The sequence below is a fragment of the Haliaeetus leucocephalus genome, unplaced genomic scaffold (assembly GCF_000737465.1).
Source record: "Haliaeetus leucocephalus isolate CR32 unplaced genomic scaffold, Haliaeetus_leucocephalus-4.0 Scaffold151, whole genome shotgun sequence".
NCBI lineage: Eukaryota > Metazoa > Chordata > Aves > Accipitriformes > Accipitridae > Haliaeetus > Haliaeetus leucocephalus.
In genome coordinates this window covers 318,561-332,485 of record NW_010972587.1, presented here as the reverse complement: position 1 = coordinate 332,485, position 13,925 = coordinate 318,561, and the positions used below count along the sequence as shown (strand labels likewise).

Here is a 13,925-nt window from a genome sequence, read left to right as displayed (position 1 = left end):
CGCCGGCTCCCCTCCGCGCCGCTCTGCCGCCGCGCCGCTCCCCGAGCGGGCTCACCGGGAACCGTCTCGGGGAGCGACAACCGCCGGCGGCGGCTCTGAAGCGCTCCGGCTGCGCCGGCCCCCATCCCTCGTCGGCCCGCCGCCGCAGAAGGCAGTTGACGTGACCGGCACTGTTACCTGCCGCTTTCAAGGCATTCGCTAACAAGGTACATTACAAACGGAACATGCGAAGCGTTTCCAGGAGGTACGTTTTACTACCGTAGATAAAACCATCACGACCCAGCAGTACACTGCTTGTGGCGGCTTCGGTTTCTGGTTCCCAAGCTGAAGCGCCCACGGGAGGCGCTTTAGGGAGCCCCGTCCGCGGCAGGGGAGAGCCCCCGGCGCCGGGACCGCAGCGAGCGGCGGCCGCGGGGGGGGGGGGGGGGGCAGGGCGAGGCACGGGCCCGCCGATCGCTCCTCCGAGCCCGGCCCCCCCTTGTGCAGCAAGCTGGCAGCAAGTCACAGCACCGTAGGAGAGGTGAAGCGCGGATCTGTCCAACCTACGGCTTCAGAAAACGCTGTCAGTGAGCTTACCGGTACCTGTGACTGTCACGTCTCCTAGACATTAGAAACGTCACCTATTTTAACGCAGCCTTGTACAAATTTTAAGTGGTACGAAGTGGGACGTAGCGCGGCTGCAACGCGTTTTCAGGACATGGAGGTACAGGATGTGTTAACAATTCATCTGCACATTCGCGGGGAGGGTTCCAAGGAATGAAAGTGCAAAAAAAAAAGTGACATCTTTTCACCTGATTTCTTTAAAGATTGTAAACTGCTCATGTCCGCTTAAATCTGAAACTGTTGTAGGGCTTCCATGGCCTTCACCAGGGGAGCAGCCGTGCGATCATGCCAGCATCATCTTCCTTCACCGTGAGTTAGCTAACGTGCCTGCCAAGCAAAGCTAACAGCTTGCGTAGCGAGGTGCCAAGCTCGGCTCTCCCCAGCACGGCACAGGGCTCCGTGGCCAGATGCGCTTGCTCACAACCGTCTCCGGGACTGCTAACAAACCCCGCATCGGACAGTGTAAACGTACTCGAGGATGCTGAAGCAACCCTCACGCTGGCACAGGGGGAGCAGGCAAGAGCTGGTGATGCACTTCAGTAGGTTCTGGTTAAAATGATCTGCCAAAGTTCCTTAAAGCAGCTAGTCTAAGAAAGGTTTCCCATGGCTAGGCAGCAGCGACACAACTGTACCTTGACAGGAAGGCTGTGGAAGCCTAGGTAGTCACAGACTGCGTTCGACACTTGTGTAAGTTTTCAGGAGCAGAATACAACTTGGAACAACTGCAGTAGCCTGTCTTTATAGCACACCAGCAACTCTACCCATTGCTGTCAATCTTCCTTGTCAACAGGAAGCAAAGTTCTCCAACAGATGCGCATCTGCAAGTAAAACTACTGCTGGCTGGGCTTGTACCAGCGTCAAAATAGCAAACTCCGCTGAGGGATACTACCCCTACTACACTTCTTTGTGATCAATGGAACAAATAACAAAAAAAAGCTGTTCCAAGCACAGAAAATTAAAAGATCATGCAGCTTTGCCAGTGGCAGAATCGGCCACGCGAGCTCCCAACAGCTAACCTGTTCCTAAAATCCCTCTTCAACCAGTATTGCTCAGTTCCCAGAACAATCTGTTCTGGCACTTGACTCTCTTCACTATTAGAAAGATTTTTCCAAACTCATAGTCTGGATTTTTTTGTTTTGTGCACTACAATTTATATTCATAATCTCTAATCCTTTCACCACAGACATGGTGCTGAATGCTGATCTGCAACAGCCTTTAGAAGACCAAAGACTTTTGCTCCCTCCCTCTTCCAATCTTTTCTTTCAGCCAGCCAACTCCCAGTCCCTCTCAGGTGAGTTTTCCAGACCCTTGCCATTCTTTTTTTCTCCCCTAACTCATCTTCAGGTCGCCAGTATCTTTTTTAATTTTTACAAGCCAGTTTAAAAGCACTCACCATCAGGCTGGTCACAGCTAAACCAGTATTCCTCCACAGACAACAGTGGGCATCCATCCCGCTGATTTCCAGGTCCTTAGCTAGAAGCCATCAGCGGCTTAGCTAACCAAATGTGGCTAGCCAAACAAGTTACCGTGCCTTCCCTGGAATGGGTTTCACAGTAACTGCAGGATATGCAACTACTTAGTAATAGCTCTGTGTTTAATTTTACCCAACCAAGTTTAGGCAACTGGAGTTTATTCCACATCTCCCCTCTTCTAGGCTTCAAGCTTAAAAAAACTGAGAAGTAATCTTTTCCATTCCTCCTTTTTAATCCTTGCCATAGTATTATATCCAAAATATTCCACGATTACCACTTCTACAGTGATTAACTGAATTAGTACTGATTGAGCTCCACCAGTGGACTTTTTCACACCTAGCAGAGACTAGGAATTTTGCCGCTCTTACAGAGAACTAATATTGTTCAGAACGCATGTCAGCAGAGTGGTTAAAAAATAAATAAGAAGGATGAGTGGCTCTACCATACAGCCTATGCTAGTGATTCCATTGTACAGGACACGTTTTCTGGACAGCTGGCTAATGCAAACTAAGCTGCAATTTGCTACTTCAGATTTCAGGCATTGTATTGTATTTATGAGGAAATAAAAATTATAAGGTAATACTGAAATTAACAGAAAGTGAAATTATGGAAAGACACAGAATTAAGTACACACTGTACAAGTGTTTGATGATGTATTTATGCCATTAAGTCATTCACTCATGCATTTTCACAATTCATATGAAGACAGGTTTGTTCAAGTAACAGATAATAAATATACTAAGCTAACCCCCCCAAAACAGGAAAGCAGCTTCAGGAGGAAGAACCATATATTACTTTCTATTACTTCTTTTGGCAAATCGGTAGCATGACTGATAGTATTAGGACACTTAGTTTGAGCCAAAAATTCATGGTACTATATGCTATGCTTTGACTTGAAAAATATATTTGCTTCATAAGAACGTAATCAGTAAATTATGAACTGATTACTTCAAGTTTCTTAGCTACTGCTTAGTTAAAATTGCTTTAGAAAAAGAAATTTTAACAAGATTACTGATGTATTTAGCAACACTAAAACCAGCAATGTTTAAAATTAACATAAAATGTAATAAAACATTTTCAACCATGTAAAAGAATGCCGCACATACTTCAATATACAGACTATATTGTTACTACAATTAACTTTCTTTTTCAGACTGCTTCAGTATAAAGAAGTTGAAAATTATATACTCCAACTAACATTTTTCTTTCAAAATTAAGAACCTTTGAAACAACAAAGGGTTACAGACATAATATTGGAAAAAAATACCATTTATGCACAGTTTGAGAGCCCAATTCTTTTAACACTTACGCATGTGTTTTACTGACACTCAGTGAGACTGTGGGTGTGAATAAACAAGTGTACAAGCAGGCATTAAAACATTCCAGTTACACATGATTCCGGTATTTTAAAACAAACAGTTAAGAATGCCATGGCTAACCAAGGAAGAATATGTAACGAACTGTTGCACTCCCTTTGCATAGCTAGATTTTTGGGGTGACAAAGCTTGCAAAGAAGGGAGCTACTCACATGGGTGTAAAAATATCTGAATTCCCTTTTAATATTTGATTCTCACCAAGAACACTGGAAAGCAGGTCTCAGATATCAAGGCAGAGAATTTCCTCTTCTTTTAACAATGAAAGAATCAATTATAAATTTCGTAAGTTTCTATTCAAATATTTAAAAAAAAAAAAAGCAATGGAAATGTTTTGTAGTCTGACCTGGACAGATAAGCGGGGAATAAGCATCACAAAACTATCAGATGCCATCACAGGTTACCACTGTTTAGTTTATACCTAAATGTTTCACCATTATTTATGGAAAATTCTAAATATAGTTGGTCCAGCTCTTCTTACAGATATAATATAGCAATTAAAAGTGCTATTGGACAGCATTGAACATCCATGGCCAGGTTTCCACAAGGCAAGAATAAGTCCTGCAATATTTGCAGGCTCTTCATCTGAAACAAAGAAGTACACCTGTAGTACCCAAAGTGAGGGATGTTTTCCCAGTTTTTGTTTGTTTGTTTTCCTCTTCTCTTTCTCCTCTCCTACTTATTTTTGAGCAGACCATTTCATTCTGCCTCTCTGCAGCCTGATCACATAGTACTGAAAGTAGTAACTACTGATAGTGGAAAATAAGTCTTACTAAATTTTCCACCTAAGTTTGATCTCAGTCATGAGTCAGCAGTGGGTGTAGTCCCTTTTCAAGACCTAGACCAGTAACTTATTTTTCCAATATTCAGTTACCACTGAGGCATGATGCTATCTAGTCTACAGGCTGCCCACAAATTCTAATACTGATTTAACCTTTTTTAAAAATTATGCCTGCAAACAGGATTCTGAAAAAGCTATTTTATTTTAAGAAGCCACTTCTCTTGTGGTGAGCAACAAGATTTCAGGGAAATTCTGAAAATGCTGTACTCTAAAAAAGGAATTTTTACATTCAGTCTGACAACCTGGAGTGCAAAACTTCCATATACAGAGCAGTCAAATAATTATAGACAAGATGGCACCAAATATGGAGAGAAACTTAAAAAAACATCGTGAATTGGTTTTCTCAAGTAGAAGTGTACTAACAGTTTGGATGTGAAGGAAAGAGAAATGCATTTCCACTCTGTCCTATCTGTGCTTGTAGTCCCTATTCACACTTATTTAAAAAGATCTCATTTAAAACAGTCATCATGTTCTGTGATGATCAGAGACATTCAGCTAGACTCCAAAGTAATAGTGGTGGTTAAAGGAAATCCAAAACACCCTTTTAAGACTATTCATAATGTTTAGAGTTCTGCAAGTCCTCTTGCAATAAAGACTAAATTGCATTCTGAAAAAATAGGGCAATATTCAAAGCAAACAAATATCAATTTCATCAACAACGGTTTTTCCTTTACAACTTTGTCAGAGATCCTCCAAGGGGCTAAATTCCCTGCCGGGAGTAATTCTATCCTAACATTGACCAAAAAAAGATATATATTTCTTTTATATTTACATATAATACATATTTACATTTTTTTTAATACTACAGTTGTAGAGGGAAAAAACCCCTGGATACATGTTCATTATCTGCCTTTAAATGTCCCAACAGTATTTTTTTTCCCTTTGAAAAAATTTACAAGTCCTCTTCAGGTCTTTTGAAAGCTAGATACAGTCCACGTTCCGCAGGCCACCATCCATAGTCAAAGCACCAAATCTAAAATGAAAAACCAGTATACTCTTAGGTGATTGACTAGATTCTAGAATCAATCCTTAATTCATTACAGTTTATTTATGGGTTTTTCCTTTTCCTTGCCACAGGCCAACACATGCATTTGTACCTAACTTTTGTATGTGAAAAGAAGATAGAAGAGAGGATACAATGCTCCAAGTATGGGACTGGGGGTGGGGAACAAAACAAGACCAATTCGGTTTGAAGCTAAACTTAGCTCTACCAGCAGTCTACCCTGAAGCTTTCAGGAGATCTTTTTTTTAATATATTTTATCATCATCATCCTCGGGAAAAAAGCAAAGTTAGTCTGTATGCGATAACAACACCACCCTCTCAGGATTATAAGAAATACGTTGATCTCTTTCTCTTCATTTTATTTAAGCAATCTGAAAACTGTAAAATCATTCATTCAGGTTGGTATAGTTCCACCGTTGTTAAAAATTATCTCTAAAAGTGAGGAGTTAAAAGACACCACTGGATTGCTGCAACAGTATTGTGTTTAAATTCAGAATTAACCTGTCTGTGCAACAAATATTTTTATTAGCTAAACATAAGTAACAGGAAACAAAAATGCCATGATTCCTGTGTCAGAATTATTTACAGTAATGTTTCAAGGTTTTGAATACTTTTTTTTTTGGTTACACCTCAGATCAACTGTTCAAAATATATTTACAGTTAAAGAGATTATAAAATTGTCCCTTAGTTTAAGTTCTGGATCTACAAAATGTACCAAATTAAGCCCGTTCTTAGTATCAGCCCAAAAAGGGAAAACAATTGCTTGCCTTTCCAAAATGTGATTGTTCTCAGCCAGCTCTTTAACAACCCCTTCCATTTCCTCCTTTAGTTTCTTCATACTGTAGTAACATGAAGCAAAAGAAAGGTTACATTTTTTATGGGGACAGTTATCTGCTATAACCACTCACCATCACACAGCTTTCAGCAACTTGTCATTACATACAAAATAAGGGACAAATAACAGGTTGGTTATTTAGTAAAAGTGACAGATTATATATTAGTGTTGTCCCCTACTCGCTTCCAAATCTGTACCACCACTTTAGCAATAAAGGTTTTTTTGCAATATAAAATTCTTGATCTTAATACAGCAATTACTAAGTCAACCATAAATGTTCTTTTTCAATTCGCCGTATAACAGGTATAGAATATTACATCAATCCAATTAAGAAATTCTTACCCAAGAGTCATTTCCACTAATGTGTTTGAGCTTGGATAGACTGTATTCATTGTATGTTTCATCCCACTGGAAGCTGCAAACATTTTCTGTGGCAGAGCATCCTGTAACTGTAATAGATAAAAAGGAAATGTAAGTTACAAAATAAGTTGTCATACGTACCTTGATGTCCACCTTAAAATCCTCCTTTAAATTATCCATTGCTATGATGCCTTATAAAATCATTACAGTAGTAAGGCGGCTGATATTCCCCCAAGCTGAGATCATCATAGTATGTTTTGTATTGACCTCCAGTTCCCTGATTTGTTCCATCTTCTTAACTGTCTTTACTTTCATAATAAACTCTCAAAAGGAAGAAATATCTATTTGTTATGTTTGTAGATATCCTAAGGCAACAGGATCCTAATCAATAACTGACTTTGGTAGTGCTACTAAAATACAAACAAATAACAAGTAAAATGCTGCTCTCCACCATTCCTTAATTGCTTTTACACCTATCAGGTGCTTTTCTTTCATTTATATTTCCTTTATAAAGAATAATAATTTTACTGCATTAAAATGCTCTCGCTCTCTCAATTTTGAGGTAATTCTGATAAGTTTGCATCCTGCAGAGTCACCGTCCAAATTTTAACAAAACATGTTGTCCTGGTTTCAGCTGGGATAGAGTTAACTGTCTTCCTAGTAGCTGCTACAGGGCTATGTTTTGAGTTCAGTATGTGAAGAATGTTGATAACACTGATGTTTTCAGTTGTTGCTCAGTAGTGTTTAGACTATAGTCAAGGATTTTTCAGCTTCTCATGCCCAGCCAGGGCACCTGACCCAAACTGGCCAACGGTGTATTCCATACCATGGGACGTCACATCTAGTTTAGGAACTGGGAAGTGGGGGGCAGGGATTCGCCGCTCGGGGACTGGCTGGGTGTCGGTCGGCGGGTGGTGAGCAATTGCCCTGCGCATCATTTGTACATTCCAGTCCTTTTATTACTACTGTTGTAATTTTATTTGTGTTATCATTATCATTATTAGTTTCTTCTTTTCTGTTCTATTAAACCATTCTTATCTCAACCCACGAGTTTTACTTCTTTTTCTGATTTTCTCCCCCATCCCACTGGATGGGGGGGAGTGAGTGAGCAGCTGCGTGGTGCTTAGTTGCTGGCTGGGGTTAAACCACGACACGTGTTCTTGCATGCCACCAGCAGCATTAGTTTAGCACGTATCCCCTAATCTTGAATGAGTGTTTTTATGCTTCATAAGAGCATTAAGATAATCTTCTAGGTGCTCAGACACCATTATAATAACAGTTACACAGAACACTTCTCAATGAATCCACATCCATTCGCACAGATTTTTGGGGGAGAATGCTAACACTACCAAAAAAAAACCCCACCCAAAAAACAAGCCCCACCAAAAAAAACCCAAACCAAAAAAACCCCACCAAACTCCAAAATCAAGTCAGGATTCAAAAAATCACACCAGTCTCTCTGCCACTCCTACATCAGCAATGAAGCTACTATAGACCAAATACTACATCCATGCAGCCCTATATTTTAATATTATAAACAACACTACTGACATTAAAAAATGTGGAATAGTCTTTTATCTATGCAAACATTTTACATAATTTTGAAGCATTCTACCTCATTTATATAATCCTGGTATTTAGATACCTCCTCTTCAATATCAAAACACTGGTTGGTGAGAGCCAGTAACTGCTTCCTTGTGTGAAGCATTTTCCTAAAAGAAAAACGTTCTCTTTTAAGAGCTTTCTTTATAAAAGTGGTGCAGTGAACATTACCAAATATTAAAGAAATCAATAGCTTGCCTTGTCCAGTCCTCAGCCTTGTCCAAAAATGTATCATACTTGCTGACACATTCATCTTTGAATAAAGCTATGGCTTTCGTAGCATGCAAATACAGCTTCTGCCTGCAACACAGAAACAACCGGAACAGTGTTACACTGCTTTCAAACCCCTGTTCCTCTAACTTCCTGAAACTTGGAGAAGAGGTATGTGGACTTAAAATCCCTTCAGCCACCTTTATTCATGCTGTTGTAATATATAAGAATTCAACACACTGCGTGAACTGACAGTTTACGTTTCAAAAACATTCCCTAGCAGGGAGAAAAAAAATATTATTTGAAGTATTTAGTTGCAATTATCTGTATATTAATAAATGGTCAAATGTCTTCTCTGAGTCAGTATTTATCCGAGCAGGTATACTTAAGGAAAAGGGATTCTAAATGGAAAGGACAGAAATCCTTATTATTTCTTATTTGCCTTCTGCAGATACTTGGAACTTCCAGCATCTATGAATAATCCTTTGTGCTGAGTAATATACGTGCAAGAAAAAAAAATGAGGATTTTTGTGTCAGCTTAAATTTATGACAAGAGAAAAAAGCAAGCAGATAAGGACAGGGAAGCAAAACAAAACCCAATTCTGGTTAGTGTTGCAGACAGTAATCCCAGTGTAAGTGCCTCACCATGCTATGCATTGCATCAATAAGCAAAACTAAGGGATACTGGGACACTACAGTCTAACACCTGCTTCTGGTATTTTATTAAGTCTTGCATGATAGCTATTGGTTAATCAACTTCTGGCTAGAGTGTAGCTGGATTGTCATCAGGCATGCATACCTATCATTCAACCAGAAGAATCCGAATTGAGTGCTGCTCCCTTGTCTATCTAGTGCTAAGTACTGGAACGGCCAGCCCTCTGTTGCTAATGGCACACAGTTCTTAACAAAAACCACTGCCATTTCTCTCGGGGTGAATCAAGTAAGATAAGATGTACTTAGGATCTCAGAGATACCTGAACAATCCCAAGGAGACACTTGTGGTAGAAAATCTTCCAGTATTCAAAACCATGAAAATAAAGCCTATTTATTTATTTAAAGTTATTCACGTATTAACGCAAGGACACAGTTTTGAGTAGTAGAAAAAGTCCTAAAATTTCTTTAATCTGCCCAAGGGAGTGCAGTTTTAAAATGAGCTATGGATTGCATCCCAACGTTTGCCTGTTTTCCAACTGTATCCTTAAGAACATATGACAAAATTGTCACTCACATAATCTCCCACATTAAATTCAATCCCTTGCTGTTGCAGGGCAATGATGCATCCAAGTCTCTTTCAGCATATCAAGATTTGTCTTACAGGTTTCCTGCTCCTACTGTCCTTTATCTTAAGGCAACCTCCCCTCCACTTGGCAGTTACCCCATTTAGCTTTCACTATAGGAAAATCAAGTGGCATGGTTGTGAGAATACCAGTGCTTTCCGCATGTTAGCTTTCTATCTGTAATCATCAGTGAAGCCACACTAGTGGTAGCAACCGCAAGAATTTTTAGAAAGTTACAGAAGCGATGTCTAAACTCACATAGCACTCAGCAAAGTCTAGGGAACCACCCAACTGACCAGCCACTAGAAGAATAACTTAATTACTTAAACATAAGCATCTAGCATCATTTGAGATGCACAAGGATAACCTGCCCTGCTTCTGACTGTATATCCAGAAAGGTGTAGGCTTCCCATTTGTCTGTTGTCCTACCTCCCAGTTGCAGAGCATGTCTCAGACACCTTAGGGCAACTTAAATAGTACTAGGCATCTGCATATGAGGAACTGAATCAATCCTGAGACAAGTACAGCCGCATGAGCAGAGCAGCTGTTTACAGTTGCTCAAGAGTTAGTCAGTAGAGTCAGTGGATCCTAATGGGAGTCTAGACACCCAGGTCACATACAGACACTTAACACGGCCACCTCTCATAAGTGACAATTTTAAACAGGCATAGAGAACTACATTAATATTTATAGTGTGCTGTATTTCCTGGAAGATTAAATAATTCTAGAATTTCATTCAGCTAGTCCATATTTTATTAATCTGTAGAAAAGTATTTCCACCTTAGTTACAAAGTCACTTCACTCTTACTGAGGGCTTTTTCCTCCCTAAAAAAAAAAAAAACAGGAAAAAAAATGTACCTCCTATCAGACAGTTATGCCCAGATAACAAACAGGTATTTCACACCTACATTTAGAAGGTCTATCAGTGAAGAAACTCCACTGCCAGAAAGCACCTCATTATCATATGCTGGCACCCCTCTGTATTTAAGATATTTAAAGGAAATTTTTTACAAAGTAATCCTGAAGAGGTTACAATTCACAATAAAAATCAACAGAAGAGGTTATTGGCAAGAGCACCTGAAGGACCTGAAAGCAATCAAGGTATTTCCCAAAGGTAACTTCAAAACTTACTTGTCAAACTTGTGAATTTGTTCTTCATTATAAGGAAGCCCTAGGATCAGAGCAGATGACAGACATTACCAGTTTAATTCTGTTAGTTGTATTTATGTAAAACTCCACCAAGTTTACCCATTTCTTATATGGTTTTCTTCTCCTATCCTGATAGGTAAAAGTGGTCATTTACTTTTTTTTTTCCTCCTCTCCAGTCTTGCAATTCAAATTTATGAGATTAATAGTGATGTTTTATTCATATGGGCTTTAAGACGGTACCTCACTACGGAAGACCTACAGACATTATCACTGTCGCTGACTAACTCTCCATTCCTACCACAAATATCCTTGTGGAACAAGGACTGACCTGTCCTTTACATTACAGTTTATGTTAAAAGTGAATCAAGTTACTTACTTCGTTCTGCTTTGTCTTTTTTGAACTGATAATAAATATCTGTGATGGAACATAGCAGCGCCTGCAGCCTTTCTGGACTAGAGTTACAAAAGGAAGAAAATGAGATATTTTACATATAAACTTAAGTACCTGTTAAAGAATTTTATGAACTACAACTCAATGTAGAATTCAATACATACTAGAACAATTAATAGTTACTCACTTTCTGTCTTTCGGATGCATGCCTTCCTGATTTGCCCAGGTGTCAGCCAGTAAGCCACCAGGAGAAAGTTTGGTTTTGATATCTTGAAGACTAGTTTCTATTGTGCCCTGAGAGCTGGAGAGCTATGTAAGAGCAAGAAAGTTCAATCTTACCACTGGGTAAAGTGAAAAATTACTTGAGGCTGAAAACAGACTGAGCACGTTAATACTATAGACCCATTTGTTTCACTAAAGAAACATGCCCAATTATCTGCCTAGGCTTTGCTAAAAGTAGATGAAGCATGGTATTATTAAAGAAAGAATCATCTTTGATGCAGGCATTTCTGTTAGTTAATATTTATTTTCTTTCAATAATAAGTTTCTACATTTCATATATTCCCTATTTACTTTTACACTTGTTCTTTTGGTTTGTTAAGAATTCGTATAATGACTATCCACATAATTCATACCTTTCTTTCTCCGCAGTCCATACAACCTTCAAAATAAAAATCCACTAATCACCTTTTGCTTTTAGAATGGAGGACTTTATACCTGCTCTCAAGACACCAGTGTGTAAAGTTATTTTCAATTTTTCCTTACATGTCTGGAAACATGATGGAAATTTCAAAGCAGATCACTCTGAAGTGTGTTTGTGTATGTATCATTTTAGAAAGCCAACAAAGTAGTTTAAAACTCTTTAAGGAAAGTGAAGAAAACTGCAAAGTGAAATATATTTCGTGGTTATAATTTTTCACTTGGGTATTTTAGAAAATGAGAATGTATTTTCAGAAACTTATTATTTTCACTACACTGGGCAAGTAAAAGGATTTACTGTTTTCAGAAAGATATCCACATCTCAGTATGGCCATTTTAACAACCTTTGGCAGGCTAGAAATTACTTTGAAAATTCAGAGTTGTTATTCACAGAAAAACCTGTGTTACCGTGTATTTGGCTTTTTCTTTAGAAACCCATTTTGAGAATGACACAGGCTTTGTAAGATACTTACACGCAACAGTTTTGTGTGTATCTCTGAAATTTCATCCACTTCTGATGCTTCCAAGTTAATCTGCATCAAATTCTCATATCTGACCACAAAAAAAGCACAGTTAAAGAAAATAAACAAGCAGTGAATACACTCAAAATATTCCTTGAATCTAGAGTGTAACAATAACTACCTTTTCTTTTATATGAAATACAGTATCTGTCAAGCAGCAACCATGAAACAGGACAACCTTAAGTGGCCATTAATAGTGGCAACATTTTAGTTATGAAAAAGAATTCCTTGAATTTTTTTCCTACATTTGAACTGTTAAAAAGAAGTTTGAAACTTCCTGACTTCTTTATTCTATTCTCATTAGTTGTACTCGACAGGCAGTGGAAAACTATTTCCTCTCATCTAATCACTTTTAAAAGGTTACCAAAGTTACTTAAAGTAGTCAATTACACACAACAAACTAATACTCCAGCGCACCAAAATGCTTTTCTGTGGAAACCTATTGGAAAGGCTGAGTTACCAAAACCTTAAAGGCTGGGTTAATAGCACCATCTGTTCATATTGATACTTTCCGTATGACCATAGCTCAAGTACCAAATAAATCATTCAGGACAGTATTTTTCCTGCTGAGTATCAGGCACATTTTCTTTTTAAAAACACCATCAAAACCAGCTCAGCTGCTTTCACAAAAATACATACTTTGCTCAAGTTCAATACTTTGTTTACCTTTTCAAATAAAAGTTTTGCATTGACATGCTTTGAAGCATAGCCTTGAAAAGGGAGGACAAACAAGAGGACATGTCCTTTGCTAACTCCATAAAAGTCTTCTGAAGTCAAATAAACTGAAAATCCTGCCCCTTCGTAAGAGGCCAAAAGACCACATGCAAACACGTAGCAAATTTCTGTTCACGTGAGAACTACTCCAGTTCACAAGTGAACATAAATTTTTTTTAATTGCTGCTCTGAGATACTGCTGAATGCACTAGAGTCACAAATCAGAACCTACAGTGGTTTATCCTGAGCTCTCAGAGGCTTTCTTCGGTGGGGACCTGGCGGAACGCAGGAAGAAGCTGTCTGAACCAAATACAGAGTGAACAAGAACCAGTCCTGTCAGCTAGCGTAAACTGTCTTGAAGATGAGTTTGGATTACAGCCCTAATGATCTGTAACTAGGCTACACAGGTATACTGTTATCTTGCTAGTTATCAACTTTGCTAGTTTCACTGGGTTTTTTGTGGTTTTTTTCTAAAGCAAGTACCTTAAAGCCCAGGTGTGTCAGTTTGTATATGTTGGGCACACACACAGCAAATCTGCCAAATCCTTGCGTATCCATAATTACTACATACAAGCTGTTCAATTTGGACATGTATAGCAGCTCCAACATGGCTTAAGTCTACCGTTAAGTCTGCTCTGAAAACCCAATGGCTCTACATGTGTGCATTAATCATCTTAATTAATCATCAAAACGCGGCATAACCCTCAGCAGCATTCAGTCAGCGGCGAGGCCAGCAGAGGCAACAGTAAGTTGGTGGCTAAGCGCTAGACTGAGGCGGACCGGGAGGTTCCCGAGGCCCAGGAGCGCTGGGGAAGAGCGGAGGGACCCGGCCAGAGCCAGCAGCTCTGGCGAGAGAGGCTGCCATGGGAGATTTA

General features: G+C 39.2%; 1 protein-coding gene across 4 annotated transcripts in view; it reads right to left on the bottom strand.

Annotated features, from left to right (window-relative positions):
- Positions 1-2,742: 2,742 nt before the first annotated feature.
- TBK1 (TANK-binding kinase 1) overlaps positions 2,743-13,925 on the bottom strand; it is a 34,336-nt gene continuing 23,153 nt past the window's right edge. For all 4 annotated transcript variants that reach the window (XM_010561718.1, XM_010561717.1, XM_010561716.1 and 1 more), the window contains 9 exons: positions 12,289-12,367; positions 11,304-11,425; positions 11,102-11,178; positions 10,708-10,747; positions 8,288-8,389; positions 8,103-8,199; positions 6,470-6,576; positions 6,060-6,131; positions 2,743-5,262 (listed from right to left, as the gene is read on the bottom strand). In XM_010561718.1, the coding sequence (XP_010560020.1) occupies positions 5,211-5,262; positions 6,060-6,131; positions 6,470-6,576; positions 8,103-8,199; positions 8,288-8,389; positions 10,708-10,747; positions 11,102-11,178; positions 11,304-11,425; positions 12,289-12,367 (748 nt within the window). In that variant the 3' untranslated portion in view covers positions 2,743-5,210. The remainder of the gene's footprint in view (positions 5,263-6,059; positions 6,132-6,469; positions 6,577-8,102; positions 8,200-8,287; positions 8,390-10,707; positions 10,748-11,101; positions 11,179-11,303; positions 11,426-12,288; positions 12,368-13,925) is intronic.